Source organism: Anopheles nili, chromosome 3 (assembly GCF_943737925.1).
Source record: "Anopheles nili chromosome 3, idAnoNiliSN_F5_01, whole genome shotgun sequence".
NCBI lineage: Eukaryota > Metazoa > Arthropoda > Insecta > Diptera > Culicidae > Anopheles > Anopheles nili.
The window spans coordinates 688,214-708,216 of NC_071292.1; the positions used below are offsets into that span (position 1 = coordinate 688,214).

Below are 20,003 nucleotides of genomic sequence, written 5' to 3' on the forward strand. Positions count from 1 at the left end.
AAAAATAAACTTACAATGCTTCGATTAGACCTTTTATTATTTCCGTTATTCTTTCGCAGTATGCGACATCATTCTGTAGTACCTCTAAGCACAACCTAATCTTCGCTTCTCCGCTAAAACTATCGTAAGATTCAGGAGAAGAGAAAATTTTATCCACATAGCTACGGGGTAGTAGCGTAACGTGATTCATAAGAAAGTTTTCAATCAATCCAGATATTTTATACTGTTCATAAGACTTGAAGAACAGCTCCTTAGGATATAAACTATTTGCTGCTTGTTTAGAAGGCGAATGCCTCTCTAATTCCTGTTCCAAATTGTGATAATAGTGTAATTGCAACTCTTCGAGATGTTGTCGTCGAAACGCTGCGGTAGTCGTTAATGTAAGCAACATATTCACATCGTATGCTGGTGGCGCGTACCGAGTAAATTGAAAGTCAATCAGTAGACATTCCACAGGCACTGATCGAAGACCATTAGCATCGTAGCGAAACATCAGATTGTTGGCCCAAAGGTCACCGTGGCAGGCAACGTTCCTGTACTCATTAGACGGCTTCACGAGATCATATATTTGCATAATAAATGATGGCACTTTCTGCAAAATCATCGTCAGCTGAGGATTATTTTTTTCGATTGTTTGTATTAATGTTCGCAAAACATCGATCGCATTTGCTAGCTCATCTACGCGTGGATTATTCATTTTCTTTATCCAGGCATTTTCCTCTAGTATTCCCGTGTACAGTTCCGGTAAGCTTGATCCCTTTTCTTGCTCCAATAGTAAGGTTGCTGCATGAAATTTTGCCAAGATGGCAAGGGCGCACTTTAAATGATCCTTATCAAGTATTCCCGACGCGTTGGCACCAATGGATTGGAAGCCTTGATTGCGTAAATTTTCTAGCACCAAAAAACGACTTTGTTTCTGTCCGGCCAAAATACAGCGTGGAGCAAAACGGGAAAATCTGCTCAATTCCGTAAACACTTCACTGTACAGTTTCGATTCCTTGTGAGATGTGCCTATAGCTTCAAGGTAAGTGTCGAGGGCAGGAATCGTGGAAGTAGCTGTTTTTAAAAATAATTCCAATCGATCACTGCACTGGTCGGTCGTTAATTCCAGTATGAAATGATTTCCAAGGTAGCCAGCACGACTCGGTGCGAATGGGTGTATTTTGTAGCAAACTTTGCTCGGAGGAATAAAATCAGCCAATGTTCCGTACTTCAACAACCAACAACTTTGCCAAATATGATGCAAATTTGCTTGTGAAACAATTTCTTCGTTTATATTGAAACAACACTCTTCTGCCGCATCCATTTCTGCAACGATTCACTTTAGTACTGATGTTGTCGCAATGATCCTACGCATCAATCTTTAACACACACAATTCCAATAAATGGTTCGTGCAAACGAGTGTTGTAACTGACAGCAACGTATTCATGGTGATAGCATGTAACATTGAGACAGCGTGTAACGTAACCAACATTATTACGTTCTTCCCTCTAGTATCATTAACAGACCTTTGTGGGAAATATATTATGCTGTAAGTGATAAGCCAATTTCTGATGGAGACCAGTAAAACGAAAAACAGATCAGAAGAATTTATAATTTTTTTTTTCAAAATAGAAATGGCACTATAATAAGTTTTTACAATTATTCTGAGATAAATTAAATTGAAATTAAAAGCGTATATATTAATATAAAATTTAAATTCCTTCTGGACTTCTGGGATACTATTAGAACATATCCGTGCAATTGATTTAGACAGATTTTAGACTTTGATTCTTTCGAAAGAGATATGTACATATGTACCCTCTGATTATAGCTCAAAGCAAAGCTACTTTGAATTATTTTTTTATTGTGTCCACGTTCGTTCGATTCAAACATAATTAAGTATGAAAAGATATATCTATTGGTTCGTCCAGCAACTTCCTCAGTATAGCATCGTCTCCAGCAGTGATGTTACTGTCTTGGATGGTTTGAGTCGTTCGATTGTACTCGACATGGGCCGCCTTGCGAGACAAATATTTTTCCTTCCATCGTGCCTCAATTGTTCCATCTGTTTCTCCTTCATCGCCATCGTTATCATACACCTTGGCATTTGCACTAACCAGAGCATCACTGTCATCATCAGCAACAGGCGAGATTGAATCAGTCCCAGCTAATATTCGATGACCCAATGATTGTGAACAGTTGTCCTTAGTACGATTATCTTCAGTAACAAGCAACGATCGGAGAAAATCTTTACATAACAAACTTATTGGTGCCATCGTGTGAGAAGATGATGATATGATCTATATTGCCAAATAAAAGTAAACCATTCCATCATGAAACCGATATATGATAACAGAATGCAATATTAGGATATATAAATTTAGTCGTATATGTTAATTTTAGGGTTTATGGCTCAAAAGTATGTTTCATAATTATCGTCCAAAAGGCTACCATCAAAATAAAGATATCTTTGCTTGATACATACTGCACATTGGAAAAATCGTTTACGTGCATTCTGGAAAATTAATTCTAATAAAGCCTAATTAATAGTATTCGATTCATTTGCATTTTCTGATTCAAAAACATGTTACCAAATTTTCAATCTTAACAATACATCATCTTGAATACTCCAAATCAAGAGCAATAATCAATGGAAAACACAAACTCGAGACAATCGCGGGACGTGTGGTGCGTGTGTTTACAATAAGGATGTTAACGACAGCTAGTAACAAAGCCCCCTCCGTCGTTTTTTGTATCCTCATCTGAAACGTGTATCCTCAACTGAATCGAGTATTGAGACTATATAAGAAGCAACTAAAAACGCTATGAAGAATAATCATCTGCAGGCAGTCTAACAGTGTGCACGCTATAATATTGAAGTTTCAATTTTGGGTGAGTTACAATGTTTTGAATATATACATGGCAATAATTGACAAACCAATATTTTGAAATAAAATGGCAAAAACTTTGTTAGGACTGTGGGTTTAAGCAATTCGAATATGCATTTTTTCGGTGAAAAAGGTTCAAAAATAGCAGCTTCACAAACAATGCTTTGTTCATCATGTAAAAAAAAACAAATCATATAATAAAGATTGATGTGTGAGCGAATTAATCTTTTTGATGTATTATCTTGTGACAAGAAAAAGTGAACGCTTGAATATTGATCAATAAGGCTAATAAATCAAATTTAACTATTATAAAAAATTTCAAAAATATTACAAATATTATATTTTAATTCTAGTAATAGCAATCGGTTACTGATCTTCATCTATCGTTCATCAACTTAGCAAACGTATCGAAAACGAAACCCTCTTCAACAGAATGAAATTATACGGAACACTAGTTTTTCTTCTCGTTGTAATTTGTTCGCTGGGCATATCCGCCGTAAACGGTTGGCCCGTAACCAATCCGGAAATGGTGGACAGCCTTATTTTTGCCGATCCGGAAGAGGTGTGTATACAATTTGTGTTTTCTTCCCACTGTTAAATCAACGATTTGAAATGACTCGTGCTTTCAATTAAACCATTCAAGTGGGACATGAAAATGTTATTTACAATTACATAATAGTATGTAAATCATCTGTGTAAATTGTTCTCAATTCCCAACTCTAACATAATTGATTTGTTTTACAAATTTTATCAATTCACCGCTGTTCTACCCTCTGTTTCTTTTAACTCAAAGGCTGCACAATCGATGAAGGAAATACCCCAATGGCACTGTTTGCGATATTTCAAACATGATATCCATCTAATGCGGCGATGCCGAAACTACAGACTACACATGTTGCGAAGGCCTACTGACGCAATATAAACAGCGTTGTAATAGCGGTATGCCGCTGAGAGTATCTTCTACCTGTCAATGCCATATATGCGTTGTTTGGAAATGATTGATGATTATCAGAATTACATGACGTATTATTTTTTCATCTCTTTAAAGTGACGATGTATACGGCACAAAGTATCAGTAGAAACACATTCGATTTTTTTCTTCAGTGTCGAAAGCATAACGTAGGCGCACGCAGACACGACACGTAGCAGAACCTTATAGATTGTACTTATATTTTAATTATTCTGTCTCCACTAGACACTCCACACAAGGCATGCAACAATTAATTAGATCTCGTTCAATAGCCAAATAGCTTTACTTGGTTTCCGTCCATTCCTTTCAACATTTATTTTTTCCTTTCATCTGATATCACAGCAGTCTTCATGTAAAATGTATTATAAAACGAATATTAGAGAGAAATGTGTATCGTAATTTATAAAAATATACTATACATCGTTGTAGCCAGCGTACGATGACTTATGTTGTGAACATCAACAGCACTAAAGGTTTTCTCATGTGTATAATCAAACATAGCACACAACTAAAAATATCCTTTTATCACAGTTTTGAAGAGCCAAATAAAAGAAGCAGTATTTCAAATCTGTGCACACAATCAATTTACTATTTCGTGCTAATAAGTCATACCACTTTCCCCACATGGCAATTACTACGACAAAATTATCAAATTCATAAAGATATTTGGGTCACACAAAAGCAACAAAAAATGTTATCTACCATAAACACAAAACAATACAATCTCAGATCACTGAGCTTGCATTCATTAAATGAAGCCTGATTAACAAACAGGATCAGAAATATGATTGATATTTGTAAAGAAAACAGATAAATACTCACATCTTTCATTGCAGATTTTGCAGCCGAGCTTAATCCCATTCCAGGTTGGAATGGACCTGTGAACGGTTGAAGACTGTTACTGCCTGAATGTTTAGCCAGCAAGGCTCCAAACGGTGTAGCAGGCCCTATCGAAGGCTCAGACAAAGAAACTGCCGGTCCATAAAGTTCCTCATCGGTGTCAGAAACCAGGTGAAGCAATTCCTACCAAAGACAATACAAAACATACAAATATAAAAACACCTTCTATGGAGCTTTAGTTGAGCCTACTTACCTGTTTATCATTCAAGAAATACAATTGAGAAGTTGCTTGCCAATCCAAATTGAAAGATTGTGATCGAGGATAACGGCGAGGGATCCATACTGCGCCATACACTTTTGGCATTCCGGTTCGATGATACAGTGGCATCGGTATATTCGGAAGAAATACGTACACTACAAAAAATAATATTTCATTAGGACGATTAATGATTCTTTTCATTATAGAAAAAGGAGGAAAGTTAGAGAATGCTTGCCTTCGTTATCTTTCGTAAACACAGCAATCAAATTTGAAAATGGATCCAAAGCTATATGGTCGATAGTAAGCAATGCAGACACTTGTATCTTCAACGAAAGTAAATTCCAAACAATCATCCTATTCTCTGTGCACATAACTAGCAAATGCGAGAACTGACCGAAGCAAAACAGGACCTTCTGTATTTGTCCGTAGCTTTTGATAGGATTTTTGTTTTTTTGTTGTATAGTATTGTCAAGTTTGCTTCGCGAACCATGGTTAACTTTCGAAAATGATGGTGATGCTTCCGTTGGGATGGAAAACACTTTGCGGAACAGTTTATCTAATGTTACTGTGGGTAACCTACGCCGTTCGAAATTTCTAAGTTTTCGAATGCCTCGATATCGGGTATTCCAGTGGACATTTTCATTCAGCTTGTGCAGCCTCCGGTATATCTGTTGTGTCGAACGTCTGGAAATGATGAACTTTTTTTGGATACGGGTTTTTGTTTCCCTATTCGTTTTGCAGCCGATGTTCAGCGCGTGCATAAGTTCAACTTTATGGACCATACCCATCTGTACAGACTCTGACACTTTTTGCATAGCTATTTTTTTGTGAGCATTTGGAACGATGTTTACCGGACAATATATGCTCAGCATTTTTCCATCACATAATATTCTGTTACGCTGTTGCCAGTATTTGTTACTGACGTGTTTAAGCAGAGAACATTTTTCCTGATTGCCATTCGCAAGTGCAATCATCTCGGCTATTATCTTTGACCGCACATCATCATAGAAATCGTTATGATTCTTATTTTTTTTCATTTTTTGCTCTTCCTTGCATGTGGGCAACATCACCACAGCGCGATTTATACATCCATCATAACTGCTTGGTGCCGAAAGGGTACATTTTAATTGTAATGTGTCGGAATTCCAAGTACATAGTACATTTCCAAACCCACCCGCTAATAAGGAAGCATCCTGTGAGTATGATAATGATTTTACAGGAAGGTTGCGATAATGCACTTTTCCTACGCAGTACCACACAAGGTTTATTTTACCATTACTTTTTTCAACCTCTTCCACTTCCCACACTTTGATGCAACGATCGCGACCAGCAGTAGCGCACTGCAAATCGCGTTCTTTAGTGGGACTTGAAAACACAATATCAGTTACACCCCCATTATGCACGTTTTCTATGTTTGTATATAATTGGGGTACGTCTTTCGTTAGCTTGCGATACCAAAATTTCAGACGCGTTTCCATAGAGTGCTGATGATCCGTCCAATGCTCAACTGTAGCTATCCAACGAACATTAACGGCAATGTTCGTCACTTCCGTGTTATGCATTGCAACACCATTTTCCTCTGTGTTGTAGTTGCGAAGCGTGACATCCATCGTATAAATCAAGCTCTTGGTGTAGGTCGAAAAAAATTGAATACATCCAGTTCTGGCATTTAGCACGATTGCTTGTGTTCTAGGGTCAACGTGCAATCCAGCTGGAAACAGTTCACAGGCTTCAACATTTTTCGTGGTTATTCTTGAAAAACTTTGCACTACAGCTGTTTTTAAGAGAAGAGCATCCAGAATTGTAATTCCGTTGTCTGCAGTGCAGAGGGCTATATTAAGATTTTCCGGTCCGACCACTACGTGTAAAATAGTGTCCGAAACACGGGGAATAACACCAGCAATCTTTTCTTGACCAACCATCCATTTCACTAAAACACGATCCTGACTACCGGAATAGAAATGAGTACCACTTGTACCGAATGCCAGGCACTCTACGCTAGCGGTATGCCAATGATACGTTTCAGGAACAGGACGATTATGTTCCAAAAAATTGCGATATAAAATTACACGCCCAATCGCATCACCGATAGCCACGATAGCCTCTGTCGGATGATTGATAATTACCACCGGTTGTACATTGCTACAGTGAGGCCGACTTTGGGTGCACGTTCCCGATAATTTGTGCCAATACCATCTTTTGCCGGCGATGAATGCAAAATAATTCAACCCACATCCGCCGGCAGTCGCTACAATTCGCGTTTCAATTTCGGTTTCATTTCTTGCATCGTTGTCGTGTAGTTTCACAGTAATTGTGTTCAATATTTTCTTACTATGTGGGCAAATGTGGAAAAATATTCTTTTCGACGACTTTCCAAGCACTAAGAATGATGACTTATTATCGTGATCGTAAAGTATGTGCAGTGATTCGGCAACAAATGTAGCATTGTTTACTACATTGAACTTTTCACAAAGCGCACCCGTTTCTATTTTCCATGAAATTATCAAACCGTCAATCGTGCAACCGTAGATGAGTTTAGGGTTGGTATTATCAATGACCATCCCAATTAAACAACTTTCGTTCGCAGTATTGCCATAGTTTTGGACCAATTCGCCGGTGGTAACACTAAAAGCTTGTATGGATGTTTCATATATTATGAAAAGCAGGCTAGAATAAGGACACAAACAACGTTGGAATAAACATAAAGATTTAGATGGTTTGCTGTAATATATGATCTTACTTTCCGTCATGCGAAAATATCGGAGCTAATTGTATCATGCATCCTCCAGCAACGCGTCTTATTCGCAGTGCTTTTGCATCTTCATCCGCCAACGACGATTGGTTCGCTCTGCCATGTGCTCCATTTTCTCGGATCGGCATGTTGGATATTAAAGAGGAATCTAGGCACATAACGAATCAAAGTCGCCAGCAACGATTTCTGTTATCACTTTGAGTCTTGAATTTACCAAATGCACAAACATTTAAAATTATTTGTTGCGACGAATAGACGAGCATAAGGTTAACTGTCAAAAGCACATGGTTCTTTTAAACGTCAGATTTACCACTGAGTTAGCCCTTCATCTACTGACAACATCCATGTACAAAGTTGTGCACGCAGACTGAATTATTGAAATACGGAATACGTAAAATATTAAACTATGTATATTAGTGTTAAGTATTTAAAATTTAGTAAATTAACAGACAATTACAGCTGGTCTGTGAAATTTGTGATTATTTTAGCATAAGCAAATTCAACATGGCCTTGTTGTTAGCAATGTTAAAAAATAAATAATTGCAATTATTATGCACTACATTAAATATACTATACATTTTCCCCGCAACGTGTACTAAATATGCACATCAGGTCAGTGACCTTTACACTATAGCTGTTACATAGCTGCTCTTTGATTTATAATTAATCCAATATTAACATAAAAAGCAATATTCTTAATTAATACGTAAACATGATTTAGTTTGCATAGTCATTCCTTCTCAATTTTCAAGAGAATAATTCGACGATATTGTCCCATTTATTTAAAGTAATTTTATAAAATTTCTTCGATACCTAATTACTCTTGCGTCGTATCACCCGGGTCTTTGATCTATAAAGCGATCTCCCAAGCCAGTTATTCTCACAGTTATCTTGAGGAAACTGTTCTAACCGGTTCCCGAGGGTTCGTTGTTTGTCACGTCGTGCAAATCTTTTGTTACTGTTATCGCAACAAAAACGTGACTATTAAATTTCAAGTGCTAATATTATAGAAACTGAATTAAACGTTCGCACGTTATGTTTATTTTTTGATCGCGGTAAGTAACATTTAATTTTTTTCACCTTTACCCCAACATCGTGAGGTCATTGAACCTTTGCAACATATGGGAAAGTAAACTTCACATAAAATATGAATAATGTTCATATAATGATTAGGACGTGATGCACCAACGCATGAAGTATAACATATTTGAAAGAGTGAAGGGTAAACTCAAGTAAAGGGCCCAAGAAATAACTTTAAAACACACATATTGTATAGCATGTTTCTATGGGCAGAAAATGCAACGTCATATTATTAATAGATTGTACTTTAAAACGAAGAAACCGAGACCGCGTACGCAATAAATCATTAGAAAAATCAATAATCAGTGCTCTCTATGATAATCAATGATGAATGCACCAAGTATATTCACTATTAGTTTTATTATTTGCAGCCTAACATTTTTTTGCAGTGCGGTAATAATAGATAAGCGACAAAAAAAACAATGCGATTAATTTTCCTTATTGGGATAATATCATCGATATCTGCAGAAGCAGCAGACTACAAACGAGACCTAGAAAAAGCATCAAAAATTAGCAATTCTGATGCCCGGTCGTCTATGACGATGTACGATCAACGACAAAGTGGAAAATATAATATACACGTAAACATCAAGGACCTCAAAATAATTGCCCTCGATGGTGATAATTTTGAAGGCAGCTTAGGAGATGATATTGTTTACGACTATGGAGATTACGATTATGATCCTGCCCATCTTACCGTGAGTCCGTTACCCATTTTTGGCGCCGGATCCGTGTCCTTTACCACCCACAAGCCTCCCAAACCGCCGGCATTGGTCACATCCACTAGTCCAGCAACAAAGTATTCCTCGACGCAATCGCAAGCCACCACAATGGATCAGCAATTCACGACGCAAAAACCGATCCATGTTCCTGAATCACCAACTGTGCCATTTATTGACCAGGGACAAATTTTAAACAACACCGTCACAGCTACAACCAATACGTCACAATCTAGTAACATCATCAAGATAAAACCCACGCCGGAACACTACCTATATCAAGACATACCGGTAAAGGTTATTGTAGAGCCATTCTCAAAATCCAATCGTGAAAACAAAAACGTTGCAGCACATTTTGCAACTCTATCCTCTGCTAAACCCCTCCGTCACGAACCATACAAAACAAAATATAATTGCAACGAAGATGGAAATGGCGATGAGGAAATAAAATGTCGAAAACGGCGATCAGGAATGTAAGCGGATGCAACCGGCATTTAAATTGAGCGTTTCACTCAAAACACGTTGTACTCTCGTTACAGAATTAAACTGTTTCGGCTTATATCATCATCACTACATGAGAGAGAACATTAATTATACGTTCGAAGGAGCAAAGGTTTGTCGTTCACGATACATATTAAACAAACTAAATCTAAATAATTTCATGAATCAAATACGTTCCTATTCTTCATGGTCAATCATTAAAAATGGCTTAATTTGAAACGCTCACACAGATGCAGGACCCCTAAGTCCTATACGAAATAACGCGACGTTCCGTTTGTCGTTTTGTCCCAGTAGTGCGGTGCGTTATTGTATGTGCGTGGGACACGAGTGGCACCGGTTACAGTGCCATGCAACATTATGTGTAACAGGTTCAATGCGGGTGAAATTCATGCATGAATGAACGTCGCGCGCATTGGCAAGCACTGTGTTCCTAGCTGTGTGTTCGAGGCCTAAGCCATTGGCACGTTTGCATCGTCGACGCATTATGTATCCGATGTCACTACGCGTCAACGCCACCACGCACGCATGTCAACAACCAGCTTTACACATCAAACCGGAAGGCTTACAGGACGTAGATTCCTGACATTTCAAATGCATCATGAAGTGCACCAACGCACCATCATTCCATAATTACTTTCGTAACACGAACGTTATATTCGCTTTATTGACTTTTGTGCGTTCGGAAGTGTAAGTACCAACCACGTAAAGGAATAAAAACATAATCACATAATTGCTACCTCTACGGAAGCAGCTAATCGAGAGCCCTACTACCATACAATTCAATTTTATAATCAAAGAAATCACAGCCTACACAAACAAAATAACAACGGTATGAATGTACCGATCGCGATGAACACAGGCAACATCATAGAAGAATCATCCAGCGAGTATGGATTAGGTTGCTTAGGACCACTAGTTTTGCGCAGTTTTGATGCAAATTTGCTAATTTCCTCCGCAGGTCCACTCATGAAATCGTCGAGTGTACTATCTTCTCCTCCTCCTTCGGTGTTATGACTGCCTGCATCAGCGAACGGCAAATGAGAATGTCCGTTGAAACGATTGTCACTGCTACTGTCTACGGAGGTGCCGCCCTCCGTTGCGTCGTTAGTGGTCGTTAATGGTGGCAAACGTGGCAGAAGCGATACGTTATAGTCTTTGATCAATAGTATTGCATTAATTTTCGGGTTATCTTTGTATCCCTTGAGAAACTCCAGCTTCACAATGCCACCTCGAATTTCGGAGCTTTCCTCCGTCAAATACAACCGACCGCGGGATACGGAGAAAAAAATGTACTCATCGTGGGCCGTACCTTTGCCTACCAGCGCGAATATGTCTAAATCCGATAGGATCGTATGGCGATTAAGCAGCACATCAAACACTTTCATGTTTGGACCGTTAAAATACACCTCACAGAACTTCAGTATGAGCACATATTCGCCATCCCCGGATATGGGCAAATCATAACCGAACGTATCTTGGTGATATCGTTCCGTTTGATACAGGATCTCGTCATTTGGTTTCACTCTGTTGATCTCGTGTAGCTGACGACCGTAGTCTGATGCCGTGCCGACTTTTCCCATCAATGGATCTGGGGCGTAATGAATGCCATGTGAATCAGTATGTGCTTCACCGCCTGCGTTGATGGCATAAATTACATTATGTATTGTACTTCCCGAACATGTCCTAAAGCTGAACAGTAATGAAAATATGCTTATCCAACTCAGTGCTAACAGATGGCTAGCCATGGTACTGCTAAGATCGTTGACCAACACGTGCTGAATCATAAATAACTTTTTTTATATTTTCCTACAACGAATCGAAAATTGGATTTTTATCATATTAGTGTCATGCTCGGGCACACGGGTGTAGAAAAATCAATAAAATGGTAATGCTAGCTTGTTCATATAACTCGCATCATGTAACTCACTTACGTGTAATTTACCCACAATCATTTATTTTGCCCATATGCCATGTGGTTTTTATCTTATCTCATCTCTTATTTGTGGGGATTCATAAATGAATATCGCGTTTTAAAATGAATCAATTGCCGGCAACATTACGTGGCATATTGAAATCAAGTTGCGGTTTTATACACACTTAGTCTGCAGCGATTTTTATAATTAAAACTCACAATTGAAACATCTTGATGAATAGCGAACGCCTGTTTCGAGCTAAACAGAATGTAAAAATTTGCCTCGACTATTTTCGCCTACGTTCCTTATTTCGAATAAATTGTATGCTTGATAGTATGTCGTAAAAAAATCACCCAAACAAATTCTTTGACGTTACAAACTTGACATTTCGATTCCATCGTTCCAAACTTGTTAAAACCCTATCGCATAGTGGTCATAGTAGATATAAAATGGGCAAAGAAATATTTCATTAACGAATGCACTCCACCCGTCTATATTCTACACGAGACGATCACATTTTTATTCAATTAATTCGTCGGGGTTTAAATGTCCTAGCCGTACATAATTTTACCAAAGTACCAATTTTGTTCTGCGAACCACGACATTAATATTTAAAATCAATTTACATGTTGTATACCTGGTTCATTAACATTTCAGCGAATTTTTAAAACGAAATTCAAATCAGTCAGTTAAAGTTCAGAGCTCTCTACGTTACAATGTCTCAAAACCGTTGGTTCGTTCGTATTATTGTGGGTGTTAACTTAATACGACTTTCCGTTGCTGCGTTGGAGGATTCATCATCAAATGCCATAGCCAATGAAAACAAGGCGATTAAATTCGATATTTTCGAGCTAGACAACGTGCATGCTGATTTCGAGAAATTGTTACTGGAGTTGATTGAAAAAGTTAACTATGGACATTGCTATGCTCTAGTTTTCGATGAAGTTTACGATAGTATGATTAGTGAACAACTGTTTCGACGTATTCAACAGGCTGCCCGATTCATCGTTAAAATTCCTCAAGACGAAGATACTCTGGATCCTCGTGCAACTTTAAAATGTATTTTAATGAATATTCGAAAGGCAGGCTGCGGTGGTTATGTAATGCTCATGGCAAACGGAATTCAAATGGAACGTCTTTTGAGATTTGGAGATAAAACTCGTATTATCGACACACGTGCCCGATTCATTTTGCTACACAATTACAGACTTTTCGTGCCGCAGATGCACTACATTTGGAAGCGTATAGTAAATGTACTGTTCATTCGACGAGTAAAGCCAAAAAAAATGCTTACAAGCCTAGGCAGGCCTCCGGTGTACGAGCTAAGCACCGTTCCATTTCCCATTCCGATCAAGAACGTTTTTTTCTCAAAGATAATTAACTTCTGGCAAGCAGGAAAATTTCGCTTGATCAATAGCACGTTTTTCAATGACAAAACTAATAACCTCGGTGATCAAAACATGCGCGTTGTTGTGCTAGAGCACACACCAGCCATATTTAAAGCGATAGCGCCTAACGATGCACCGACAAACGCTCGTATGCGAGAGCTCAATCTTTTGGACTCCAATTCAACCACGGACCGGTCACCATTTTTCTACTATGGTTTAGAAATGGAGCTACTTAAAGCAATTGCCGAAGCGATGCATTTCCAGATGAATCTCTACGAGACTGCAGATGCCGACAATGAACGGTGGGGCACGGTTCAAGGCAATGAAACTCTCACAGGCATATTGAAAGAAATGCACGAAGGGCTAGCTGATTTTGCACTCGCGGATCTTCATCACACCGAATATCACCTGCGATTTATGGATCTTAGCATTCCCTATAATACGGAATGTTTAACTTTTCTCACGCCCGAAGCATTAAGTGACAATTCGTGGAAAACACTTATACTACCGTTCAATGGTGAAATGTGGGCTGGCGTACTGATATCTCTATTTTTGGTTGGCTTTATATTTTACGGATTTTCAAACACCCTTGTTGGCATTCAAAAGCACAAACGTGGTTACCGGCCCGAATGCGATCTTCTTCAGCGACATAACCACAGTCAAAAAGCTCAAAAAGTTTACAAAAAACGCTCGAGATCAGGAAATTTTAAATTTATCTATCGGTATTCAGGATTTGCCAAAAACCAACGTCTGCATCGTGCAAAGACTGCATGGTATGACGCAGACAAAAAACTGCAAAACCTGCGAATGATTCCATTCAAACGAAAACCCGAACCCTGGCACGATACGTTGCCGAAGAGTGATATTTTCGATCACATTTCAGGGTGCATCATCTACACATTCAGCATGCTGCTGTTAGTATCCCTACCCCGCCTACCTAATGGCTGGACTTTGCGCGTCCTGATTGGTTGGTATTGGGTGTATTGTGTTTTAGTAGTCGTTGCCTATCGGGCATCTTTTACCGCGATTCTTGCCAATCCGATTCCCCGACTAACGATAGATACGCTACAAGACTTGGCCGACAGTTCCATCCGATGTGGCGCTTGGGGCGAACAAAATCGACTCTTTTTTGAAAGGGCCCAAGATCCCCATTCGCAAACTATTGGCGCTAAACTAGAGCATTCTCCAGACTCCCACCAGGCGGTCGAGCAGGTTGGCGAGGGACTGTTTGCGTACTATGAGAACATTTACTTGTTGCGACAGCTCCGCTCCACGGGCAAATCAGAGAAAACTCGACAAACCTTGCACATTATGCAGCAGTGTGCCGTTCATATGCCAATTTCGATTGGTTTGGAAAAAAATTCACCTTTAAAATATCAGGTAGACCGTTACGTCAGGGCGCTGGTTGAAGGAGGTCTTACAGGGAAGTGGCTTTCGGACGCTATTCAGCGATTTCAGTCAAATGTGGAATTACCACCGCAAGAAGCCATTATAGATTTAAAAAAAATGTACGCTGGAATAGTAGCACTCTGTCTGGGTTATACAGTAGCCCTGTGTACTTTTTGTGCAGAAAAGTTCTATTGGAGGTATTACGTTGAAACAAATCCAGGCTTTGACAAATATTTACTTGGCTTTTCTTTTAATAAACATAGCTAAATCGCGTTTCTTTGCATGCTTTAAGTGTTACATTCGTTGTTTTATTTTAGAGTACACATTTATTTTTTCTCGTATTATTTTCATAGATTAAATATGCATGTCCAATAACCGTTCTGCATCTCAAAAATTCAATTAACTTCCACATCACATTCTGCGCTCTCATTTCGGAAGCAGTCACTGTTTATATTAATTTTTTATTTACTGCTACGAAACTTGTCTTCTCCATGTCGCAACATCATTCGTATCTACTTTTATTTTCAATTGCAGTTATTTGTCCAACCCTAGGCTAGAAAGGATGTTCGTTGGCTTCAAATTTTGGAATGAACATATGCAATCATTGGCCATGCTTCCGGTCTAGAGGACACATTAATTTCTTTTGCGTGTAAGGGACAAAGATAGTTTGTAGCCCGCTTTTTCCTAGCACAATGTCTCCATGCTGCTGAATGATAACAAATTGCAGTTTTTAGATCGAAGGTGAGCTTTATTCTTATATGTTTTCTGATTTACTTCTTACCCATTCAGAGTAAATGCTAAATTATATTCGACTTAATAAACCTACATTCGTTCCTTATCTAATGTACAGTAACTTATTTGGTAAATAAAAAAAAATATCTCGCATCAATCAAAAACCAGCTCAACAAATATACTCCAATAACTAAGCCACGTATTTTACTCTCAAAAGCAGTTGTTACGGTTGCATCAAAATTAATGCCCAAACCAAGTCTGCTAATAAAATACATGATGCTACTTTCACCATTATAGATCTGGTTCATTGCAGGATTGTTGATAATACAATCATCATCAAAAAACCTATAAAACCCTAATTATTTCATCATCGAAGCTTGCTACTGCTTCAACATCTTATTGGCCATCATTGTTGGTCTGAGAGCACTGAGGATTATTTTCCCAATTTATTGGTAATTGTACTGCTACTATTGTTAAAAAGCCTAGGGCCACATTTGCGTTATAATATAGTGCACATGGCAAAAGAATGATCTAGTGAACGCTGTCTGTGCCATACTGTTACACTGCAAGAAAAAACGCAAATAAATTTGATCTTACAAACCTTAATCACCGTTCATATGCGATCGCACAATGCGTTCATATTGTCGATTTCGTGGCAGTACAAAGCATAGCAAAACTTGCCGGACCAAAATGTATAGTTCTGCTTACAAGCAAAACCCAAATGGAAAATATCCAAATATTTCATCACGATCTGTTTAACCATCGTTTAGTATCGATAATGGGTACCAACGCAAGCGCTCTGCATTCACAATAACGATGCATTGCGATAAAGTATCTTGCCGTCTTCAGAATATACAATCACGCTAAAATCTGCATTCTTGACATATTTATCTGATAAAATTATGAACAAAAAGCTACATTTTATTTAAATTTATAATTTTTCTATTTTGCAATCGAATGCTAAGAAACCAGAAAATTGAAAGCTACCTTTACCAAAGCGTAAGGTTGCGTTTGAATTATCAATCATCTCATTTTTACCTATCACAAGACCCACATATCAACGCGCTAGCAATTCATGTTCTAGATAATCTTGAACATTACTTATGCCATATTAACGCTGCGACATGAACTATTCCGCGTATGATGCAGATCAAGTTCAACAACTTTATACCATGATGTATCATAGTGGTTGAATGGTTAACACTATTCTGATTCCAGCCTTGGCTCATAGTGTATTCGTAGTATGTTACTGGCTGAAATCTTATTTCGACACAGAACACTGAAAATTATTAACTTATATTACCAATCATGTATCGATAATTGGCATTTTCCTTATCTATTAGTTCGTTAAATCTGCCATACATACAATAAAAATAAAACACCACATATTGCTCACAAGCACCGAGAACGGTCAAGCAGATGTTACAAGTAGCCTGAAATCCATCTAAATTTGAATAAAAACATGCGTGGCATACCATTGTATAGATAAAATAGGATTATTTTCCATCAGAAAAATCAAACAAAACTAATTGAATAGCACTAGAGACATGCTAGGAAAGATATATTTAGACTTTCGTAAAGGATCATATAATGAGATCAAGTTCGCTTCATCTCAGTCTTAACGAACCAAATCATTGCTAGAATTATTTCGGCTATCCTTGCCGTCCGTGTGTTTTTTCAGAATCATTCTCATCATCGCACATTTATTTATTAGTTTCAAACCAGCACTTTCACGTTTTGTTTTTATCACCCTAAACTATTCACAACTTCTACCTATTCCGTGAACTAAGGAAATAATTTCAAAGACCGTTCATTTTTGCCAAACCAGAGTACCATTGGAAGAACGATACTGATAGATTTATGCAACGTCAGGAGGTGTGATGGTATGCTTCGATTTTAATTTAACTGCAGTGCAGCTGAACATGCTGCATTTAATCGGAGTTTGAAACGAAAAAATGAGCAGTGTTCTTGAGATATTAAAACAAAGCGAGAACGACAACCGTTATTTTATTTATTAATTGCTAGTGGTTAATCGATTGACACATTTGAACTAGCATACGTAAAGTTGGACTAAAATTACTTTACTCTTACATAAATAAGATTTACTTTGAGGTTAAGAATAAAAACGTAATTAATGAACTCGCACCTCAGAGCAATTACAGTTTAATATTGGTATTGGTACGATGCAGTGGAATAATAAATTCCTTCACATAGAATATCACCTATTGAAACTCAATCAATTCAGTGTCTATACACTGTTGCTATGAATAAACAAAGATTCAAACTTGATATCATCAATCTAGTGGACATGGATATTACAGTGTACAGTTCCCTGCAACATACATTACGATTCGACTGGTCATATAATTTTTTCCTTTATTGCATCCGTTTTGCATAAAATCAATTTCAAACTCTGTCCAAGTTTTTCAGTTACTCATAATTTATAAATGATTGTGTGTCGGAAGCTACAGAAAATAGATCTTCAAAAAACACATTTATGCTCTTCAAACCAGTATGCGCCCTGCTCTTATATGTTTCATTTCTTATTATCCAAATCAGCCTATTATTGGTTTGGAGATGCAAAATATATTGTTGAGTTGATCTTTTACGAATAGATTCATAAATTAGTATCGATTTTGCATAAAAATATACAGACCTTCATCATAATGAAATCACGTAGCATATCTGGAAAAGTAAAAAAGATAAGCATGAAATACTGAAAATCTTTTCAAATAATAAACCATAATTATCTGCTACGAATAACTTCGAAATGTTAAAAGAAATGTGTGACAAAAAAAATTAAATATATACATGAAAAAATCAAAGCGCGTTTATATATGAAGCTATCTGAATCACTGGCAAAAACAAGGCAAAAGCTAAAGGACCATACAAGATATATGAATATAACAACACATAATTGCAAGAAAAAAACACAATACAACTGTGCCGAGACTAATTATGAAAGCGATTCTCACCGTTTTGTCCACAGACGGGCGATTCGATCATGCTCTTCTCTGTTTTGCAGATATTGTGTTGCAATACTACCAACCAAAGGATCAGCTGAAAATGAGGGGTAAATTAATGTTAATCAATTTTTTTCGATACTTTAATATAAATTCATTCTTACATACCTGGATTACAATCTGTCAATAGTGAACAGATGGAAAGCAGCACTTTTGAAATAGTTAACGCAGGTGACCAGTTATCTTTCAATATATCCAGACAAATCACACCTTGGCTATTGATATTGCAATGGTATATCCTGGTCCTGAATGTAACCTAAATTGATAGCATATAAAATTGAGAGAAACGATTATGGTACAGGTATTTATTGCATAAGATCGAATTATATGAACAAGTACCTTGGGCGGTTTAAATGGATATTCTGGTGAAAAATGTATGTCCAAGAAAAAAACTCCTCCTTCATATACGGATCCAGGGGGACCGAGAATGGTTGAAACCCATTCGTAAAGATTGTCACCCTTTGGTCCCGCACTACAATTTGGCGGAGGATCAAGCGTAATTTCAGCCAACTCCTTTTGAATTCGTTTTGCAGACGTTCCTAAGGCTTTTGATATTTTGGGATTAGATTTCGTTTCCTTAGTTTCAGGCTTTGGCACCGTAGCTTCGGCTCCAGTTGCTGCTCCGCTTCCATTTCCGTTACGACGACCTCCTGCATTGCTGCCTCCGTCACTGTTGCCGCTAGTACCTCCACCTCCTCCAGCGTTTCCAGTACTGCTAGATCCGGCTGTTGTTGACATCTTGCAGATTAATTTCAGATTCAGTTACAAGAACAACTCCTGAAAGAGACAAAAATATTTAAATAAATATCTCTATTCAGAAACATTCACATTCGTTCAATGTGGAGGAAGATACAATTTTATAAAAATCACAAACTGGAAAATCCTAACAAATTTGCTTCACTCGAAGTTATCTAAGTCGATAATTTCGCATGACCAAGCTTTTTAAGTTCATCGTTTTCCAAAAGCAAGTATTCTTCTTGTCTACAGAATCTAGTAAAAAATCCAATGCGGCCGAGATATGATATAGATGAATCGATCAGCAGTTCTTAGAGACGCAACAAGAACAAGAATAGAAGATGCTGGTTGTTGAATGATAACAAAAACAGCAACAACAATTGAACAATAATCTTTCTCATGCGAATAACAAGTCTTTCATGTGTTCAAAACAGTTGCATTACTCGCATCGAAGTTTCTTCTACAGTGGTACAAGGACGATAAACGCATATCACACTTTGCTGACATTATTACTATCACCATACATAAAAATCCATATTTCAAGTATTGTGCGAACCTGGATGTGTTCATTAGTAGAAGAACTATTCTACCAAATACTTGCCAGTCGTTGGTTGTTTCAGCAAAACAAAAGTAAATAACATCCTAAAATCATTCGCTGCAGCTGCACACAATCATTCTTTCTGTCTTGCCTATTAATCATGGTAGCGGCCATTTTGGCTATATTGTGAATTGAAACATGTTTTTTCTATGCAAAACAAAATAAACATTCACTTTTTTATGCACGTAATTCAAGGTTCGTGCAATTGTTCCTTTATATTTAGTTTAATACAA

At 37.7% G+C, this 20,003-nt stretch overlaps 5 protein-coding genes across 5 annotated transcripts; 1 reads left to right on the plus strand and 4 right to left on the minus strand.

Annotated features, from left to right (window-relative positions):
• Positions 1 to 10: 10 nt before the first annotated feature.
• LOC128727664 (uncharacterized) lies at positions 11 to 1,306 on the minus strand. Its single transcript, XM_053821601.1, has one exon. The coding sequence runs from the start codon at positions 1,304 to 1,306 to the stop codon at positions 11 to 13; it is 1,296 nt and encodes a 431-aa protein (XP_053677576.1).
• Positions 1,307 to 1,808: 502 nt separating this feature from the next.
• Positions 1,809 to 2,385, minus strand: LOC128722806 (uncharacterized). Its single transcript, XM_053816487.1, has one exon. It carries the CDS (start codon positions 2,257 to 2,259, stop codon positions 1,879 to 1,881), a length of 381 nt encoding a protein of 126 aa, XP_053672462.1. The 5' UTR covers positions 2,260 to 2,385; the 3' UTR covers positions 1,809 to 1,878.
• Positions 2,386 to 10,217: 7,832 nt separating this feature from the next.
• LOC128723314 (malectin-A) lies at positions 10,218 to 12,038 on the minus strand. Its single transcript, XM_053817041.1, has 2 exons — positions 11,924 to 12,038; positions 10,218 to 11,798 (listed from the first exon to the last, which is right to left on the minus strand). Exon 2 carries the CDS (start codon positions 11,774 to 11,776, stop codon positions 10,793 to 10,795), a length of 984 nt encoding a protein of 327 aa, XP_053673016.1. The 5' UTR covers positions 11,777 to 11,798; positions 11,924 to 12,038; the 3' UTR covers positions 10,218 to 10,792.
• Positions 12,039 to 13,008: 970 nt separating this feature from the next.
• On the plus strand, positions 13,009 to 14,949 carry LOC128727667 (uncharacterized). Its single transcript, XM_053821603.1, has 2 exons — positions 13,009 to 13,884; positions 14,059 to 14,949. Exons 1-2 carry the CDS (start codon positions 13,009 to 13,011, stop codon positions 14,947 to 14,949), a joined length of 1,767 nt encoding a protein of 588 aa, XP_053677578.1.
• A 1,994-nt stretch (positions 14,950 to 16,943) lies between these two features.
• On the minus strand, positions 16,944 to 19,209 carry LOC128727226 (ubiquitin-conjugating enzyme E2-24 kDa). The gene is made up of 4 exons (XM_053821113.1): positions 18,777 to 19,209; positions 18,546 to 18,693; positions 18,390 to 18,474; positions 16,944 to 18,099 (listed from the first exon to the last, which is right to left on the minus strand). Exons 1-4 carry the CDS (start codon positions 19,173 to 19,175, stop codon positions 18,087 to 18,089), a joined length of 645 nt encoding a protein of 214 aa, XP_053677088.1. The 5' UTR covers positions 19,176 to 19,209; the 3' UTR covers positions 16,944 to 18,086.
• Between the last annotated feature and the right edge of the window lie 794 nt (positions 19,210 to 20,003).